Below are 19,668 nucleotides of genomic sequence, written 5' to 3' on the forward strand. Positions count from 1 at the left end.
GTTCAGTGGAAGAGAGATGACTGCATTCTTTGAACGTTGTCAGGGCAGTCAAGGTTTATTTGTCTAGAGCTGCAGAGATCCGAGGATCAGACTTCTTTTTTGTTCTACCAAAAGGACCCAAGAGGGGGCAGGCAGCTTCCATTGCCAATTGGGTCCGTCAATTGGTCATTTAGGCCTATGGTCTGAAACATAAAGCTCCTCCCTTTAGGGTGAGAGCTCATTCTACCAGAGGTGTAGGAACTTCCTGGGCTTTTCACCATCAGGTATCTTTGGCTCAGATTTGTAAGGCTGCCACCTGGTCTTCAGTGCATACGTTCACAAAATGTTATCAAGTGGGTATTGGAGCAGCCAAGGATTCAGTGTTTTCAACCACAGTGTACTGAGGGATGCCGTATAAGGTCTGATGGCTATTGTTTGGCAGGGTGTCTCCCTCCCCTCAAGGTTACTGCTCTGGGACATCCCAGTAAGTAATGAATATCAGCCTAACGCTGTGTCCCATGATGTATCAAAAAGAAAAAATTATTTTTTTCATCATACATCGCTGTAAAATCCTTTTCTTTGAGTACATTATGGGACACAGAGGTCCCTCCCCTCTTTTTTGAGGATTCAGTGCATGCTACAAAACTGAAGTATTTCCTGTATGGGAGGGATGATATTGGGGATCAATTCCTGTTGAAAGACCTTTGGTCTATCAGTGTCCATTCACCTGGATATGAAGTATAACCCAGAAGGTAATGAATATTAGCCTAACACTGTGTCCCATGATGTACGCAAAGAAATTAATTTTACAGGTAAGTATGATGAACAAATCGTATTTTTTCCCAGTCAGGTGAAGTAACCACAAACACAAGGATTGGGGAGAAACCTCTACAATGTGGACAAAAACTACAATAAAATGTTAATTTGCTTTTGGTGCTAACCTAACTGCTGTGGTGCTATTCTTCTAATGCAGGATTAGGTAAAGGAATCTACAAGAGCAACCACCAGCCCATGAATATTGATAGATACATTAATTATTTTGGTATGCGGCCAAATTGCCAGCTAGTTCAGGGGCTGCCGTAAAGCATATTGGCAGGTTGTTTATTATCTAAATTGATCCAGGTGTACTTACATTGTTTATCTGAATTAAATGCATGGTATTGTAAGCTCCATTTTATTAAGAGAGTTGTGCTTTGTATTATGTAATGCTCCGGATAGTTAATTGGAGCTTAATAGTATTAATAAAGATTGTATTTTATTAATGGTCATTTTTGTTCTTAGGTACACATAATTAACTTGCTACAGGACAGCAAATTTCAACACTTTAAGCCAGTAATGGACACTTACATAGAAGGGCATTTCTCTGGTGCTCTTGCTTATAGGTATGGTATTTATTTTGACCTTGTATTTAGAAGAGTTGTCTGATGTTTGTTTTCCATTGGCCTAGTTTCCCATTGTTACTAATTAAAGCTGAAATCCAGGAGTTCATCTTCTTTATAAAATGTGAAGGCACGTGAAGAATTGGGTTCAAGAAGGTGCATGACACCTCATGGACTTTTCTCTATTATTTAAGTTTGACAAGCTTATAGAACTCCCGGAAGACAGCTATTGCTGTAGTTTTGGAGCCAGATGTTGGACCTTCTGCCTACCTACCGCTGCTGTACCCACCCTTTCCCTCCTCCAGTCCAAGCACAGAAGCCTTTGTATTATGTAAACACATTCACAAATAACAAAGGCTTCTGTAAATGGGCAGGAGAGGGCAGAGGGGTGGATGTAGCTGCTCTGTGTGCTTCTCCCTCAGCCTGGAGTGCATCCTCTGCAGAGCCATAAACTTGTCAGATGTAAATAATAGAGATAAGCCCAGGAGGTGTCATGCACCTCATTGCCATTAACTGATAGTGCACCTTCACTTTTTACAAAGTGACTGAATTCCTGGAATTCAGCTTTACAAATGGAATGAGAAATAGAGATTTGCAGTAACCTATAACAGCCATCAGCAGTCACCATTCAACATTCATTGTCTAAATTGTTCTCAACAGGTAAAAGATCAATTACGATTGCTGTGGATTGCCAAGTTTTGAACATTATCATTCCTTTTTTCATTGCCTTTTTGTATTAATAAATTTCTGTTTACTAAAATCCTAACTTCTAAGGAATATCTTGTCTTTTCAGAGACCTCATAAAAGTGCTGAAATGGTATGTGGACCGAATAATTGAAGCTGAGAGACAAGAGCATATCCAGGAGGTATTAAAGGTAATGAAAGAAAAAAGCCAGGCGTGTTCTTGTACTGATTTCCATACAGGTTGAACATTCTGCTACTGATTAATGCTGCCTCACTTTGATGTAGTCATAATTGGCAATCAGCCTATTTTTATATTTTAGTAATTCAGGTAATTCAGATCATAGGAATAGCTAGGTACTCAAAGTACTTGTGCGCTTTTATTCTAGCCTCATGCTATCATTGTTAGTGTAGTTTTAATTTTTGAAATATGTACATGAGTGTGTGTGTGTATGTGTGTGTGTGTGTGTGTGTGTATATATATATATATATATGTATATATATATATGTATATATAAAAAATGTGTCTACTGTATACAGTAAATCCATTATAACAGTTTTTTTAATTCTGTCTTAGGCCCAAGAATACATCTTTAAATATATTGTTCAGTCTCGAAAGCTGTTTGCTTTTGCAACAGGAGGACAGAATGAGGAGGAGTTTAGGTGTTCTATTCAAGAACTTTTGATGTCAATTCGCTTCTTCCTATCCAAAGAAAGCAAGGGAGCTAGTGCTTTAGCTCAGTCGCAGGTAACTGATTTTGAAATGATTCTAAAACACATCACTTAATGAACTGATTTATGAGTATCTGGACATAAAAGACATAAAAGATATTACCCGTATCAAAGAGCCTGATTTTTTTTCCCTCAGTTCAACTTTTAGAACAGTAGCTAAAATCTGACTGTGTGCTGGCTATAGGCAATTTGTTTTGTTTTTTTTGTTTAAAAAATAAAATTCGAGTGAACCCCTAGATGTTTAAATGCATTGTTACTGGTCTAATCTTATTTTGGAAATGTGCACTACATTTGACATGGTCATGTCTGACATCTCTGAAAAAAATAATTAAAAAATGAAGGTCCATGATGAAAGAACTATGTCAACTTCTAGAATGTTGACAATCACTTAACAATTAACAAAATGGGAAGTAAACGAACAGAAGAGAAATCCAAACCAAATCAATATTTGATTTCTATATAAAAAAAAAAAAAAAATTCAAAAGTTGGTATTTGGGGTGACCACCCTTTGCTCTCTATGGAGCTAGTTCACACATCTCTGGAGCGGCTCTGATGTGAATTGTACAGGAGTCCTGTGCATTTTTTTGGTCCATTTTCAGGTCCAAATTCAGCCAAAAATTCGGGCTGAAATCAGACCAGAACCGGTGAATGAAGATGCACCAGACCCCCTGCTGTGAGCCGCTCCATTCCTCAGCGTGAACCCAGCCTGAAACAGCATCAATTCTTCTAGGTACACTTGCACACAGTTTTTGAAGGAACTCGGCAGGTAGGGTGGTTCCAGACATCTTGGAGAACTAGCCACAGATCTTCTGTGGATTGTAGGCTGCCTCAAATACATCTGTCTCTTCATGTAATCCCAGACAGACTTGATGTTGAGATCAGGGCTCTGTGGGGCCCAAACCATTGCTTCCAGGACTCTGTGTTCTTTACACTGAAGATAGTTCTTAATGACATTGACTGTATGTTTGGAGTCATTTTATTACGGCAAGATACATTTGGAGCCATACATGGATCAGAAGGCTCCTTGATGGGATGGCATGAGGGATAAGTATCTGCCTGTATTTCTCAATATTGAGGACATCATGGATCCTGACAAAATCTCCAACTCCATTTGCAAAAATGCAGCCCCAAACTTGGGAACATCCACCATGCTTCACTGTTTGTTGCCTGCACCACTCCCCATCCCTTTGGCACACAAACTGTCTTTTGCCACAGCCAAATATTTCAAGTTTTGACTCATAAGTCCAGAGCACCACCTTCCACTTTCTGCACCTCAATTCCTATGTTTTGGTGCATAGTTAAGTTTCTTAGCCTTGTTTCCACATTGGGGATAAGGCTTTTTGGCTGCAATTCTTTCATGAAGACCACTTCTGACCAGACTTCTCTGGACAGAAGATGGATGTACCTGGGTCCCACTGGTTTCCCCCAGTTTTGTGCTGATGGAACTGCTGAACATCTTCCGATGTTGAAGGGAAGTAAGTATGATGTGTCTTTCATCTGCTGCATTATGTTTATAGCAGAGTTTGTGTGTTCCTCACCCAGTTTTATGTGGCTTCTCTTTCAGTTAATGACCGTGTTTTAACCTACATAATCATTAGCACCTTCTTGGTATAATTGGTCATACACCTTACTCTAATACTACAAAATACCTGACTTTGTGCAAGTGTACAGTGAGTGCAAGTGTAAGAATTGATGCTAGTTTAAGGCCAAAGATAGTCACACCAAATATTGATTTGATTTTGATTTTACTTCTATTTGCTCACTTTGCATTTTAGATGATAAAAAATAAACAAATGCTTTTGAAACTATTTTTCCTTTACAGCATTTCTTCACACCCGACTAAAACTTTTGCACAGTGCTAATATATATTGGGATGCCTGCTTTTAGTCCATAGGGTTCAATATTCCAACCCCTGAAAAACAACCCTACACCATAATCCCCCCTCTACCAAACGATTTGGACCAATGCACAAAGCAAGGTCCATAAAAACATGGATGATTGAGTTTGGGGTGGAGTAACGTGACTGGCCTGCACAGAGCTCTGACCTAAACCTAATAAAGCACCTTTGGGATGAATTAGAGCAGAGATTGCGAGCCAGGCCTTCTCGTCCACGTCAGTGCCTGGCCTCACACATGTTCTTCTGAAAGAATGGTCAAACATTACCAAAGAGGCACTCCTAAACCTTGTGGACAGCCTTCCCAGAAGAGTTGAAGCTGTTATAGCTGAAAAGGGTGAGTCAACTCATTATTGAACCCTATGGACTAAGACTGGAATGCCATTAAAGTTTATGTGTGTGTAAAGGCAAATGTTCTAATACTTTTGGTAATATAGAATATTTCGGAACTGAAATTGCAAGAAATTATGTTAGCCCTACCCAATTGTGAATAACTCCCCCTCTCCTTATCTCTACAACATGGAATAAGGCAGGCCATATGTTATGCAATTTTCTTCAAACTAGTGATTGAAGGAAAGTGCTAGTTTCCCCCATCAACACAGAATGTGTTGATGGGGAATCCCTTCTGCAGCGCTTTTGTGTTCTTCCAGCAGAGAGCCTTCTCCACTGGCAGAATACAATGATTACTGCTGGCTGCTACAGCAACTGGTAGTATTTGGGCAAAAAAAAAAACAGACAGGCTGGTTATACTGAAGTCGATCGATGGATTGACTTCAGTACAACCAGCCTGCCTATTAACAGATCAAAATGCATCCGTTTCCTGCTGAACCGGCTGAAGTTCGATCCATCTATGGTTTACTTAACTGTTCAGTAGTGCATGATAAGAACTTCGCAGAGTCATGATTTTTGACACATTCAACAGGTAGTTTTTCACTTATTGAACAGATCTAGCAAAACACTAATATTGGTATATTTAACAGACCGTAAAGAAATGACTAGGAATCTTCCTTTATCAGTTGAGGAGAATTCAAGCAACCTTCAAAGGCAAAATTGTGCAAACTGCACTGAGGCAATTATTTTGCTCATTTGGTTTCATGGACGAGACATCATAGAATGTTACTATGTGTACACTAGTCATGAGATGCTTATTTTTTTGTCTGTGTCCTTTCATTCCCACCACTCCAGGCTGTGTTTTTGAATTCTTTCCCAGCTGTTTACTCTGAGCTGCTGAAACTGTTTGATGTTCGGGAAGTGGCAAAAATGGTGCATGATACTCTGGGCAGTCTGCCAACAGTCATGCACGCAGATGATGCGCTTCAAGATGTAAAACTTCAGTGTATTGCAAAATCAGTGGAGAGTGAGCTGTACAGCAATCCAGGTAAAAATATGATAATCTTTGCATAACTGAGGACAAGCAAATGTTCATGTGCATACATAGAAGTTTAAGATATAGATATATATGAATTAATATGCCAGTGGTCTCCAAACTGCCACCCCTTTCTTGCTTTTATCTGGGGTTTGGGTGCTATTTTATTTACTGACACCAATGAAGGGCACAATTTCCCCCCAGCAATACCAACGATGAGGCACAGTTGCTTCCAATTACATCAACAATGGGGAACAGTTTTGACGGCAACAATGGGGCCCAATAAAAGCAATGATGGGGCACTGTTCCTTCCATTGACAACAACAATTGGGCCCAATGACACCAATGAAGGGGCACATTTCCTCCCAATGACACCAACAATGGGGCCCCATTGATGGGGCACAGTTCCTCCCATTGACACCAACAATGGGGCCTAGTGACACCAATGATGGGGCACAGTTCCGCCCAATGACACCAATGATGGGGCACAATTCCTCCCAATGACACCAACAATGGAGCACAATTCCTGCCAATGATGGGGCACAATTCTTCCTAATGACACCAATGATGGGGCACAATTCCTCCCACTGACACCAGTGATGGGGCATTATTTACTCCCTCTGACGCTGGGACTTTTTGTACTCCCGATAGCCATAGTCCGACCCCCCCCCTTAAGTTTGAAGGACAGTGAACCGGTCCTTGGTTTAAAACGTTTGGAGAGCCCTGCAATATGCAAAGCAGCTGAATTTAATAAATCTCCTCTTCATATTTTAAATGTCCATGCTAGTTTGCTCTATCAGTAGAGAAACATACAGTTACTGATCACAGAGATTCAAGAACTGGTGATGAGTTAATGTGTGTTCCTCTATGGTACAAAGAAAAGTCAAACTATGAATTTTCAGGAAAATTAAGTGGTAAAATTCTTCCACATGGTGACTGCATTCATTTCCCTGTTTTAGGCCTTTTTGACTCGTTGATCCAGACAACGAGTCTGTTAATTTTTTAGCTTCCCTTGAGGCTGAATTCATGCTGCATCAGAGACCTGCTCAATTGATTTACCATTTATTTCTCCATTGCCGGCTGCAGTAGAGGGCAGTGCGGTGCATGATTCAGCGCATCACATGGCTTCGCCTTTGCTTTTTTTTGCTTTTTTTGTATGAACTTTATTTGAAGTTTACAAAATGTACACTTCATGTCAATGTACAGCAGTGCGATGTGCTGTGTTGTATAAATATATATATTGCTGCAGACTGGAGTTCTGCTTTAAGTATTGGCGACTTGCTAAAATTGCTTGCTTTGCAGTTCACCTCCTTACAGCGGACCTGAAATTTGGTATTCTTGCCCACAAGAAAAGGAAAGAGAGCACAAAGGGTTAGTTGGCAGTGTAGCTCGTAGGTGACCTTCAACAGACCTTTCCCTATTCATTGGGTTAACATACCTTGTTCTGCACTGTCCTGTGTGTATAGAGAGGAGTGTAAGTACTTGTAACAATATTTGATATGTGTAGTCCCTGATCAACTTTAAGAACATTAAAAGAACAAATAATTGAATTGCTGCACATTTGCAATGTGTAAAGGTCTTTAAAAATGGTTTATCCTTACATTTGACATAATACCAATGGAAGGCTTTGTGTGCACATGATGCAGTGGGGGAGAAGAGTTGCAGTTCCTGGGGATACTGTGACCCGGATTAACCCTTGTTCATGTAGATAGAGAGGCCTGCAGATCAATTGCACCGTATTGATGTCTGTCGTGTACTTTGATGGTGTTCACTAAAGCCCAAGCTGAATGTGTGACTTTGAAGTTTTGATTGTGCTTGCCAGCGAGGGGTGCAGCTACTTAATTCTTAATATTATTATACAGGGCACAGACTTATCTATTTTAGCATATGATGAATTAACCTTTTTTTTTTCTTTTTTTTTTTCTTTAACCAGGGCTGTTTTTGTTTTGTTTTTTTGCAACATCTTAATTTTTTTGCCAGAAAATGACTTTAATTTTTTTTTAAATAAAAAACAAATAAAATATTTAAACCCCAATTAAGAGCTGTAGCAATCGATATCTAGGAAATTAACACAAATATAAGTAATTTAGAATGTTGCACTTAAAAATTAATGCATTTTGTGTTGTCAACATGACTGATGATTTATTTGTAGAAATGGGCTGCAATACTAAAGAGAAATATTCAGTGTAGTTTGCAGTGATGTAGTGCTTATTTTTAATATGATCTGTTTCATAGCAACAGCAGGACATGACCATTTCAGAGTCGGTATATTAAGTATGCCAAATTTAGCTGTTGATGTGATAAATTGTATTGAATATTTTTGGCTGTATATTAATACTACATACAAAATGTGAGCCTACTAAATGTCAGAACTGACCTGTGTAATAATGATATTAAAAACCATGTGTCATTTCAGAGTCCCGTTTTATACTCCTCCCCATTGTCCTCCACCACCTCCACATGCATCTGCAGGAGCATAGAGATCTTGTAATGTGCGCACGTATCCTTAGCAACATGTTTTGTCTAAGCAAGAAAAGCAGCTCAGTAAGTAATTGCAAGACATTTATTATATACATTAACATACAGCATGCTGAACAGTAATCCAAAACAGGCTGTAAACTATTTCTACAGTAATCTATATATAGGAGAAGTGCACTGCAGGTGCTTGGCGTACAGCTGTAGAGATGTTTTTTTACCCCTCCACATTTTATTTAAATAGCATACTGTGGTGCAAGGGCTCATCTTTGATCACAAATTAACTTTCAAAGGTTTGAATTTATGATTACATGCTGGGTCTAATCTGATTTCTGTGTCAGGTGCACTTTTGCTGGTTACTGATAAAGCCCCACTGAGAGCAAACGGCTAAATGCAATGTTGAATCTATATGTTTACCTGTCAAGTGATTTGTTATCCTGTACAGCCAATCTGTGTCTAAAGATTTACACACACATGTCTGATTGCATAATCCCAAGTTCCCTGGTTCAGTAATGTTGCTTACTAGATCACATTTAACCCTCCAGTCTATTTATTGGACTTTTAATCAGAGGCATTACCTCTGTCCAATGAGCAGGGGAATCAACCAAGAAATAGCAGAGCGATCTTTCTGACTTGCATGAGAGCATGATCAGAACCGCAATCCAAAACAGTGAACCTATATGTATTTAAACTGTATTTAGCTTGTGTTTCATTTTAAAGCTGTATATTTAAGACTGGCTCCACTCAAACCAGATTTGTCTGTTTTGGGTGAATGTTACTGGTTGTCTTGCCACCTTCTTACAATAAAAAAAACACCATTATATGCAATATATCCATGTGGTAGTTTGCATCTTTGACTCCACCAATTGGTTGTATCATGGGTGTTACTCTCACAGCGTAACAAAAAAGCTGAAAAAAAGAAACAGGAAAGAAAGCGGCACCTTCTAAGAGTAGTAAATACAAAGTTATTTAATGGGTTTGGTGTGCAAAAATAGCAAAAACACTCGCAAACAAACAATGGGAACGAGCGTGTAACATAGGAATCATCCGTACTTGTCCAGGTGGAACAGACTAGGACCGGTGTTTAAACTATCTCTTGTAGCTACTGCAATGGTGGAGTCCAACGCTGTCGGTGTCCGGGGAAGAGGATCTGCAGGCACCGCAGGCATTAGAGCCTGAGGAAGAAGCACACATGCTTCGATCGCGTGCACCCTCCCGCTGACCTTGCATCCGGAAGTGATGACATCACAGTAATACATTCTGGTGCCTGCAGATCCTCTTCCCTGGACACCGACAGCGCTGGGCTCCACCATTGCAGTCGCTACAAGGGATAGTTTCTTGGCACACACCAGTCCTAGTCTGTTCCACCTGGAGAAGTGCGGATGATTCCTATGTTACATGCTCGTTCCCATCGTCTGTTTGTGAGTGTATTTGCTTTTTTTACACACCGAACCCATTAAAGAACTTTTTATTTACCATGCTTAGAAGGCGCCGCTTTCTTTCCTGTCTATGTTTCAGATCCACTTCTATCTGCAAGCAGGCAGCCTTCCTAGATACTAGTTCCTGCACTGTATATATGGACGTTCTATTATGGACTTCATTTAACACATGATTGACTTTTTATTTATTGCACCCCACCCAGAGTGCGCTTCATTTAGCTTATTCTATTTTCAAAAAATAAAAAGTGCAGCTGACCTGTATGATGGGCCCTAAAATATGTTGTTCAGGTTAACCTTCTTGATCAAGGATATAAATTAAAATACTATTTCATTCATGTAACACATTGTAATTTAAGATGTGTCATTCTGGTAGGAGAGGGTTTTAGAAGGTACCTATAAATTTCTTTGTAGATGCAATGCCTTGGTGTCATATTTGTTAGTGAAGAATCAATTGGAAGGAGTTGCTGGTAAAAACATCTATTCAGCTTTTTCAAAATAACATACAGGTAACAAAAAAAGCTGGCTAAGCAATACATGTGCGGGGTGTTGGAAAAGGACATATTGTATCTTTATTTTTGGGGATAATACTAGACAACTAAAGGAAGAGCACTTTCAAGTCAATTCTTCTGTACCTATGAAGGATCTGGATTGGTCCATGCTGTGCTTAAGCCTTTGCCTCCAATAGTAAGCCTCATCACTGCATTTAACATAGAATTGTACACCACATAACCACCCATCATACAACTGAAACATCCCTAAATAATTACGTAAACAATGATGAAGTTTGCGGGCAGTGGCCCCGTTATTGGGTTTAATTAAATTTAAATTATGAAATAAACTTTAATATTTATTACAAAACAAAACCACTGTTAACCATTAACAGATCAACATGCTTGGTTACCAAGACTCAAGTAGTAACACTTTACACCAACCAAATAAGTTTACTGAACACTAACAGAGTAAGTGAAATGACCCCGTAAAGGTTTACCAGGATAAGCAAAAAGGGAAGGCTAAAGATAATCCAGAGATGAGTGCAGATGACAGACCTGAAGTAACTGCTGATACTGCCGAGTGACAGGGGTGCATATACAATCCAAAGAGGTAACACTTCCTAGCAACAGCATACGGTTTGTTATTTGAAACATAAAACAGAACCAGAAAAGAATTACCATAGAGACATGTACTGATAACAATTATCATAGCCCTCTATTATTAATAGATTTCATTTAAATCTACATAGGTAATGGGGTGACCATTCCATGGGGCCACTTTTCAAGTTTTTTCTTTTGTGGCCATAACTTTCCAGGGGCAGAACCTCAATCACCAGCAAAAGCCACAGTGTTGTTTGTTTGAACAATTATTGAGACCAGACAGGTTTACTAAAGCATTTGTACAGAGAAGCTTAGAACATCCATAGCGACGTGAAATGACAAGACTGCAGAACAGTGCTATAAAGAAAAGGTCCACTCCACTCAGAGTTTGCCAATCGCACACAAACACAACTTTCAAAAAAAACATCATCTCTAAACAATCAAATTACCTTAATAAATACTTTTTTATTATTTACTCCACGATTATGGAAGAAAACCCTTACCATCACTAACAAATCCCCAGTACAACTGTATGAACCCCAGTAAATACGAGAGAGGCATTTAAACCTGATATGCAAATATAGTGGTGTCAATGAAATTGTAAATCCTTAAAAGGATCCTTAAATTGTAAATCCTTGAAATTTAAAATCCTTAATCATTAACTTTCAACATATGAGAAAAAGCCTGGGTCCAAACAAAATAATACATAGAGCTCTAAATGTATGACATTATAATATGAATTATGGCCTTGCGCGCACACACACACACATATATATATATATATATATATATATATGTGTATATATATATATATATATATATATATATATATATATATAATAAATGCATTCTTTCTGCATAAACTGTGTCTCATAAGATACATAAGATAATGTTACTGTTTAAATATGTGGAAATCAATGTTTCTGTAATAGTGTGCAGGTATCTGCTATTGGCTGTGAAGTATGATATAGTACCGTTCTTTCTGTAGACTTAGAGATGTGCAAGCTTTGGGGTACAAAGGAAAAAAGAGTTGTGACGCAAGGCAGATCAAAGACCAAGCGGCTGCACAAGATGCATACTGTAGTGCAGGCTTTCCCAATCAGGGTTCCATGGAACTCTAGGATTATTCTGCAGGTTACTAGGGGTTCTTTGAGCAATTTCTGCCTCTCAGAACAAAACCACTAACAACAATGATTTGTAGCAGGAGGATTCTTCCCAATTATTACAAATGTGAAGAGTGTTCTTCCCAGTGACCATCGCAGGTATGTACTCTTGAGCTGTTGATATAGTAATTATTAGCAGAGACTCTCTGAGAACGGAAAGTTATTTCAAGGATTCCTCCATGTTAAAAAGTTTGAGAATGGCTGCCCTAATGTATTTTATTTGCAGGATATGCTCTGAATAAACACTGTTCACTAGCTCTGTTAAACCCCTTTACGACCGTGCAGGAGATGCAAAAGGGTGTGCTTTAATGGCCAAATGCTACACATATGTGTCACTGGGCAGCCAATGTTGATATGCTGAGAGCGCACTCACTGCACATGCCCAGCACAAAGATTGGGCTGTCAGACAGCTCTCGGTCCAGGCAGGGCCGGTGCAAGGATTTTTGACACCCTAGGCAGCCTACCAGTGCCTATCAATGCAGCCTACCAGTGCCCATCCATGAATGTTTGCTTGCTTCCATTTATTCAGGAGTCGGGACACAGTCCTCCGCCCCACCACTACGCCTCTGACACTATGTGCAAATGGAGCGGCGGCTGCCTGCTTATGCTGAGACTTTGCTGCTTGCTGCAGAGAGGAGAGAGTAGGAACACCAGTATCCAGGCGGCCTAGGCAGCAGTGTACCCTGGACGGCTGCCTAGTTTGCCTAGTGGTAGCACCGCCCCTGGGTCCAGGTTAAAGATTGGTAGCTGGCAGTATTGGATTATGATCATGTGACCACTGTGATAGTGGTCGCATGATCACCAATCCTTCCTACTCCCAGGTGTTCAGAACTGTTTAAATGGCAGGAAGGATAGGATTATGGAAGAAAATCCCATTCTGTATTATTGATTGCAGAATAAATACCACATATTTAAAATTACTTGTGAGAATTTTTAAACGAAGTGCTTTTTAAGTGTTATTCATCTGTAGATATTTCTGTGTTTTAGGAAAAGTGTGCCATGAAGGAAATTGATGTGATTGTTAACAGTCTGCTGGATGTTTTACTGAGGACAATTTTGGAGATTACAAGTCGGCCTCAGCAGTCAGGCTCAGCAATGAGGTTACAGTTTCAAGATGTGACTGTAAGTGTTTTTTTTTTTTTCTTGGGCTGTAGATAATCGCTATACTATACATTTCTTACAATGCTTGAATATTTCTGTACCAGAAGTTTCTTTTAAAATAAGATGATCTGGTGAAAATGCCTGCATGCTATACAAAATGTAGACTGCTACAGTACACGCATAAAGTAGAACATCTGTTTATCATATAATAACAAAGTGTATGTGTTTGTGTATGTACATATAGCAAAATGACCCCTACCAAAGCTAATAATGTAGCTATAGCTGAGAGTTATAATATTACGGGCTTCTTGATAGGCTTTCCTTGCCCATCCCTGGTTGTGGACTGCCCACTTTGACGATGCATCTGCTTCCTATATTGTGCCAGCCCTGCTGAATGTGTGATGCATTATATTTAATCTGTTAGAGAAAGATTATGAATCTTTAAATTAAAACTAATCGCAGCATCTGATCTTGTACTATATTATATGTATAAAATATGTATATTTTTAAAAGGTTGAATCCCTCACCACTTCCAGGTAAACTTGAGATAACCTGTAACAGTCACTATATCATAGCATGCATTCAATCAATACCGTGATTACATGTTAAAAGCCTACATTTAGAGCTTTATCCTAAAGCATTTGATTCCAGTGTGAGGCTGGAGTATTGACAACATTGTGCTGCAGGCGAAGTCCACTGCTCAGCCAGTGGGACCTGCTCACAGATCTCATCAGTTCCACAACGTGTCTCTCTTCTAAGTCACTCCTCCTTCCATTGATGGTAAGCTTGGTTTCCTATTCGCAGTGTAACATGCCACACAAGCTGTTTAGTAAACACCAGATCAAGTGGTTCATTTACAATTGCTGTGTATTAAAGAATGGATCTGATAGTTAAGCTGCAAAAGCTTTTCAGTAATTGCTGGACCTAGTTGAAAAAACTTGTGCCAAAAAGCACGGGACAAAGCAACCAGACTGTTGTTTTTATGCTGTAAACACTAAGCACCCTAAGTAGCTTTTGCAATAGTTATATAAGTGCCATTGTAATGTACATGGTCATGGCTGAGAGGGCAATTCCAATATTTCACTGGCCTAAATCCCTTTCTCTATCCCATAAATTTAGGCAAATGCCTTGCCTTGTTACTATTATTTAAAACTTCTTGCAATCTCCCTACAGCAGTCCTTCAGATTTTTTACTTTTGTTCTCTCTCTTTTTTTCATGTTCACTTTTGAATTTTAAATGCTTTTTTGATAGCTTAAGGTGATTGTAAACAATCAACTTGTAAAACAACCTATTCAGTTTAAAATAGCAATTAAAGGCAAAACATTTTTGTATAGGGTTAAAAAAAAAAAACATTATAAACCCCTTTTTTTTCCTTTTTTTAGACCCCATTTACACTGAGGCCCTTTTCGGGCATGTTCATGCTTAAATAAGCCCCTGAAAAGCTCATGAAAACCTATTTTCATTAAAATCACTAATGCTTTCATACATGGGCACTGCGCTGGCAGGGCGGTAAAAAATGCTCCTCTCCATTGAAATGAACGGAAAGCTCATCAAAAGTGCCTGAAAAGCTCTTCAAAAGCACTCTGTGTTTTATTGGCAGTTTAGAAGTGCCTCAGTGTGAAAGGGGCCTTATAAGCAATCACATTCCCTCTGTTCTCAGCTGTGTAAGAGCTGGGGGGAGGAAAAGAAGCAGCACACTGGGCTTGCCGGTAAATGGCTGTGCAGCGGGGGATCGGGGGGATGGGGGTTGGGGTGCCAGGACAAGTCTGATCATTGGAGGAGAGTACACTGAGCTCCCAGCATAACTAGAGAACTGACCACGTTGTGTTCTCCTGCTTAGTGTGGTGATTTGTTATTAGGAAAGCAAGGGAACTAGCAGGAACACCAGTTTTTTCACACAAAGGAAGTAATACACAGAGAACTGGATACTTTCTTATGTAAGTGCTAAATGTTACAGCAGGCACATATGAGGAATATGAAGTGTTGGGGTATCAAATGCTTTAAAGTTTATGAACCATAAGTGCAGTACAACCACTTTAACGCATAAGGCCAAACAATTTATTTGTTGTCTATGCTATTAGTAATGAGGATCTTATGTCACATTATCTATCATATTCATCCTAAATTATGTCTGTCTGATAGCTATGGGTAATTATGTTTTTGCATTTATTTCTTCCTTTTAGGGGGAGTTTGTGGCATCTTTGCTCTCTCTGTTGAGACAAATGACAGACAGACATTACCAACAACTTCTTGAGAGCTTCAACACAAAGGAAGAGCTAAGGGTATGCCTCTTGACTTAAATATTTCGTTTTACTTTATTTTTTTGGAACCAGGCAACTAAGATCAGTGCTGTGTTCATAAGCTGACAAATCCATCTGCTTTAAAAAAAAAAAATTCTTCTGGTTTAACCACTTCGCACCCATGCTATATCCAAAAGATGGCTACAGCGCGGACACTAACTGCCGGGTGGACGTCCCTGGACATCCTCCTGTTTACTTCCCCTCTGCGTGTTAACACTAACAGTGAAACACACATGCAACATACATGCCCACCTGTCCCCACTGCCACCTGTCAGTGCCACCTGTCCCCACTGCCACCTGTCAGTGCCACCTGTCCCCACTGCCACCTGTCAGTGCCACCTGTCCCCACTGCCACCTGTCAGTGCCACCTGTCCCCACTGCCACCTGTCAGTGCCACCTGTCCCCACTGCCACCTGTCAGTGCAACCTGTCCCCACTGCCACCTGTCAGTGCCACCTGTCCCCACTGCCACCTGTCAGTGCCACCTGTCAGTGCCACCTGTCAGTGCCACCTGTCAGTGCCACCTGTCAGTGCTACCTGTCCCCAGTGCCACCTGTCAGTGCTACCTGTCCCCAGTGCTACCTGTCCCCAGTGCTACCTGTCCCCAGTGCTACCTGTCCCCAGTGCCACCTGTCCCCAGTGCCACCTGTCCCCAGTGCTACCTGTCAGATTCACGTCATGTGTCATCAGTGCCACATGTCAGTGTCATGTGCCATCTGTTATCAGTGTCACGGTTCATCATTGCCACCTATCAGTGTCATCTGTCAGCAGAGTCAGGTGTCACCAGTGCCACATATTAGTGCCATCTTTCATCAGTGCCACATATTAGTGCCATCTTTCATCAGTGTCAGGTGTCATCAGTGCCACATATTAGTGCCATCTGCCATCAGTGCCACGTAAGTGTCGCGTGTCATTGTCCTGGTGCTCCAGGGCCCTCAAAAGTGTAATAGGTAGTCAACAAGTTAGATGTGTAATTTATGCTCCTAGAACACGTGATGGTGCTCCCTGCATGTTGGGCCTCCCTATGTGACCAGGCTTTGAAAAAGTCTCACACATGTGGTATCGTAATACTCAGGAGGAGTATTGGAATGTATTTTGGGGCATTATTTGTGTTATATACATGCCACGTTAGAGAAATAATCTATTACAATGAGAATTTTGTGGGAAAAAATAAAAAAAATCTTAATTTTGCAAAGAATTGTGGGAAAAAATGACAACACCAAAAACCTCAGCATGCCTCTTACTAAATACCTTGGAATGTCTACTTTCCAAAAAGGGGTCATTTTGGGGGGTATTACTACTTTCCTGGCTTGTTCGGGTCGCAAGAATTGAGATAGGCCACCAGTACATCGGGTGTGATCAATCTTTTATGATTTGCACCACAGCTTGTGGACTGTCCATAACTGTCTATGTGGACTGTCTATAACTTTCACAAAGACCAAATAATATCCACTAATTTGGGTTATTTTTACCAAAGGTATGTAGCAGTATAAATTGTTGCCAAAATTCATGATATCACAGAAACTAAGAAAATTTTGTTTTGTTTTTTTTTCTAAATTTTCAGTCTTTTTTAATTTATATCACAAAAAACTAAAATCCCATTGGTGATCAAATACCACCAAAAGAAAGCTCTATTTGAAAAAAGGACAAAAAATGTATTTGGCTGCAGTCATGAGACTGAGTAATTGTCATTCAAAGTGTGAAAGCACCGAAAGCTGAAAATTGGTCTGGGCAGGAGGGGGGTTTAAGTGCCCAGTAGGCAAGTGGTTAATGTAGGTGACTATAAAAGTAAATCTGTAGAATCTCAGTTAAGGAAACTGTTATGTGCACAAAATAGGATAACAGGAAATATAAGGCTATAGCAAACCAAGTATTCACTTTTCTAACCTATTCTGGAAAATGGTAGCTAGTACTTAATTGGCTATGTATGTTTGGAGGTTTAGTCAGTAGCAGTATTTTCCAACAGATGGCTTCAGATTAGTAATCCCTTAAAGGCAAAAAAAACAAACCTAGAGCAAAGTTATAGAAGTATCTTTTTTTTTTTTTTTTCACTGCAGTTCAGGCATGGATATTTTTGGTCAATATTTATAAATACTTTTAGTAGTGCTTTTCTATAGTACAATGCCTTATGATACACACTATGTGCAATGAGTTGCAGTGACAATTATTGTTATTGGTCCATCTCCTCCATATACTTAATCAGCGCAAAATTCCAGGACTCTTGCTTTCCCTAGACATATATAAAGCGTTTGATTCGCTCTCGTGGGATTACCTTTATTTTGTTCTAACCAAATGGGGATTTGGTCCACATTTCCTGCAATGGATCCAAGCCCTATATTCCGCACCGTCGGCATCAGTAAAATACGCGAGCACTCAATACAAAGTGAACCTATTCGCGGACGACGCCCTCTTGACCATTTCAAACCCGCTCATCTCCCTGCTCAACCTGCAACTTGTATTAGATCAATTTTCAGCCTTCTCAGGTCTCCAAATTAACCACTCCAAAACCAGAGCGCTGAATGTTAACCTCCCTTTGGAACTGGTACAGCGACTTCAAGACCATTTTCCTTATCGTTGGGCATCGCACTCGATTGACTATTTAGGTGTCAAATTGACTCCAGCTTACTCCTCCCTATTCTCTGCCAATTTTTATCCCCTGTTACGCATGGTGTCCACCCTTATGCAAACCTGGCAATTTCCCTCACTCTCCTGGGTAGGGAGGATCTCGGCGGCAAAGATGACGATACTTCCCAAAGTCCTTTATTATTTTCGCACTCTGCCTGTCCGGGTACCCGCTTTTTTCCTTCGACTCCTGCAGAATAGGATCCTCCAATTTATATGGGCGCGCAAACGCCCTAGGACACCTAGAGCGACCCTTTATACCCACAGGCTCCGGGGAGGCCTGGGGGTCCCCAACATCTCTAAATACTACGTTGCAGCCCAGATCTCCCCATTGACCATGCTTCATGCAACCACGGATGTTCCTCTGTGGGTGCTCCTTGAGGTACCTGGTTCTGACCCGTGTTCACTTCAGGCACTCCTATGGCTCCCCAGGAATCTACGCCCTCCCTCTCTAAGCCCCATGCTGCTTCATGGTCTGCAGGTGTGGGACTCAGTTCGATCAGTTAACAATTTGATGTCCCCCTTCCTACCCCTACTCCCCATCACCCATAACCCTCTTTTCCTTCCCGGTCATGTGGAGCCCCAGGCATTCTCCTGGTGGTCTTCGCATGGCTACCCACAAGTTCAAAATTTTCTATCTTCACGTTCTTTCCCCTCCTGGGAGAGTATCAGGGAAGCGCAGGGGGCGCCGGTCACGGAGCATTATCACTTTATCCAATTAAAGCACTGGATTGGAGCATTGCGCCGCACGTCCACCTATCCCTTCCAAAAAACTTTTTTTGAACATACATGCCATCACTCCCCAGGGTCCCTGGGCCTCATCTCGGCCATTTATGCCTCCCTGAATGGTCGCCCGCCATCAGCACCCCTCTCTTATATGACTCAATGGGAAAAGGACCTTCAGGCCCCAGTAGACCCTGAGGATTGGAACAGAGCCTGGCACACGGTCGCCAAATGCTCGTTCAACACAAATACCTTAGAGGCCGCATATAAAGTAATGTTCCGATGGTATTGGGTGCCTGCCCGCACGGCTCGGGCATTCCCTGGGAGTACTGACAGATGCTTCCGCAACTGTGGTCAGCGAGGTGATGTCATGCACACATGGTGGGCTTGCCCAAGGTTGGTGGGGTTCTGGTCTAGGATCTTTGGTTTACTGCAGACACTCTTTCATCTAACGATTCGAAGGGACGCTAGGCTAGCTCTCCTACACTGCCCGGTTCCTGGCCTGCGCGGCCCTCAACAGAAGCTGGCTGCCTATCTATTTATAGCGGCCAAGCGGACCATTGCCCAAGCCTGGAAGTCACAACGGGTAGATTTTTAAGGGGTTGACACGTATGACTGCTATGTTACTTATGTCCAGTATTGTCCATGATTCTCATGCTAAATTTCTGAAGATCTGGGAGCCGTGGATCTCTTATGAGTTCCCCACGCTCCAAGCGGCATGCCT

At 40.9% G+C, this 19,668-nt stretch overlaps 1 protein-coding gene across 2 annotated transcripts in view; it reads left to right on the top strand.

The window, feature by feature from the left end:
- Positions 1–19,668, top strand: part of DOCK4 (dedicator of cytokinesis 4) — a 490,280-nt gene that overhangs the window by 276,944 nt on the left and 193,668 nt on the right. For both annotated transcript variants that reach the window (XM_077469314.1, XM_077469315.1), the window contains exons 20-26: positions 1,261–1,361; positions 2,152–2,233; positions 2,617–2,787; positions 5,851–6,043; positions 8,448–8,575; positions 13,187–13,321; positions 15,484–15,582. In XM_077469314.1, the coding sequence (XP_077325440.1) occupies positions 1,261–1,361; positions 2,152–2,233; positions 2,617–2,787; positions 5,851–6,043; positions 8,448–8,575; positions 13,187–13,321; positions 15,484–15,582 (909 nt within the window). The remainder of the gene's footprint in view (positions 1–1,260; positions 1,362–2,151; positions 2,234–2,616; positions 2,788–5,850; positions 6,044–8,447; positions 8,576–13,186; positions 13,322–15,483; positions 15,583–19,668) is intronic.

The sequence above is a fragment of the Lithobates pipiens genome, unplaced genomic scaffold (genome assembly GCF_037356315.1).
Source record: "Lithobates pipiens isolate NorthernLeopardFrog02 unplaced genomic scaffold, aLitPip1_a1.2 Scaffold_8, whole genome shotgun sequence".
In the NCBI taxonomy this organism is placed as follows: Eukaryota; Metazoa; Chordata; class Amphibia; order Anura; family Ranidae; genus Lithobates; species Lithobates pipiens.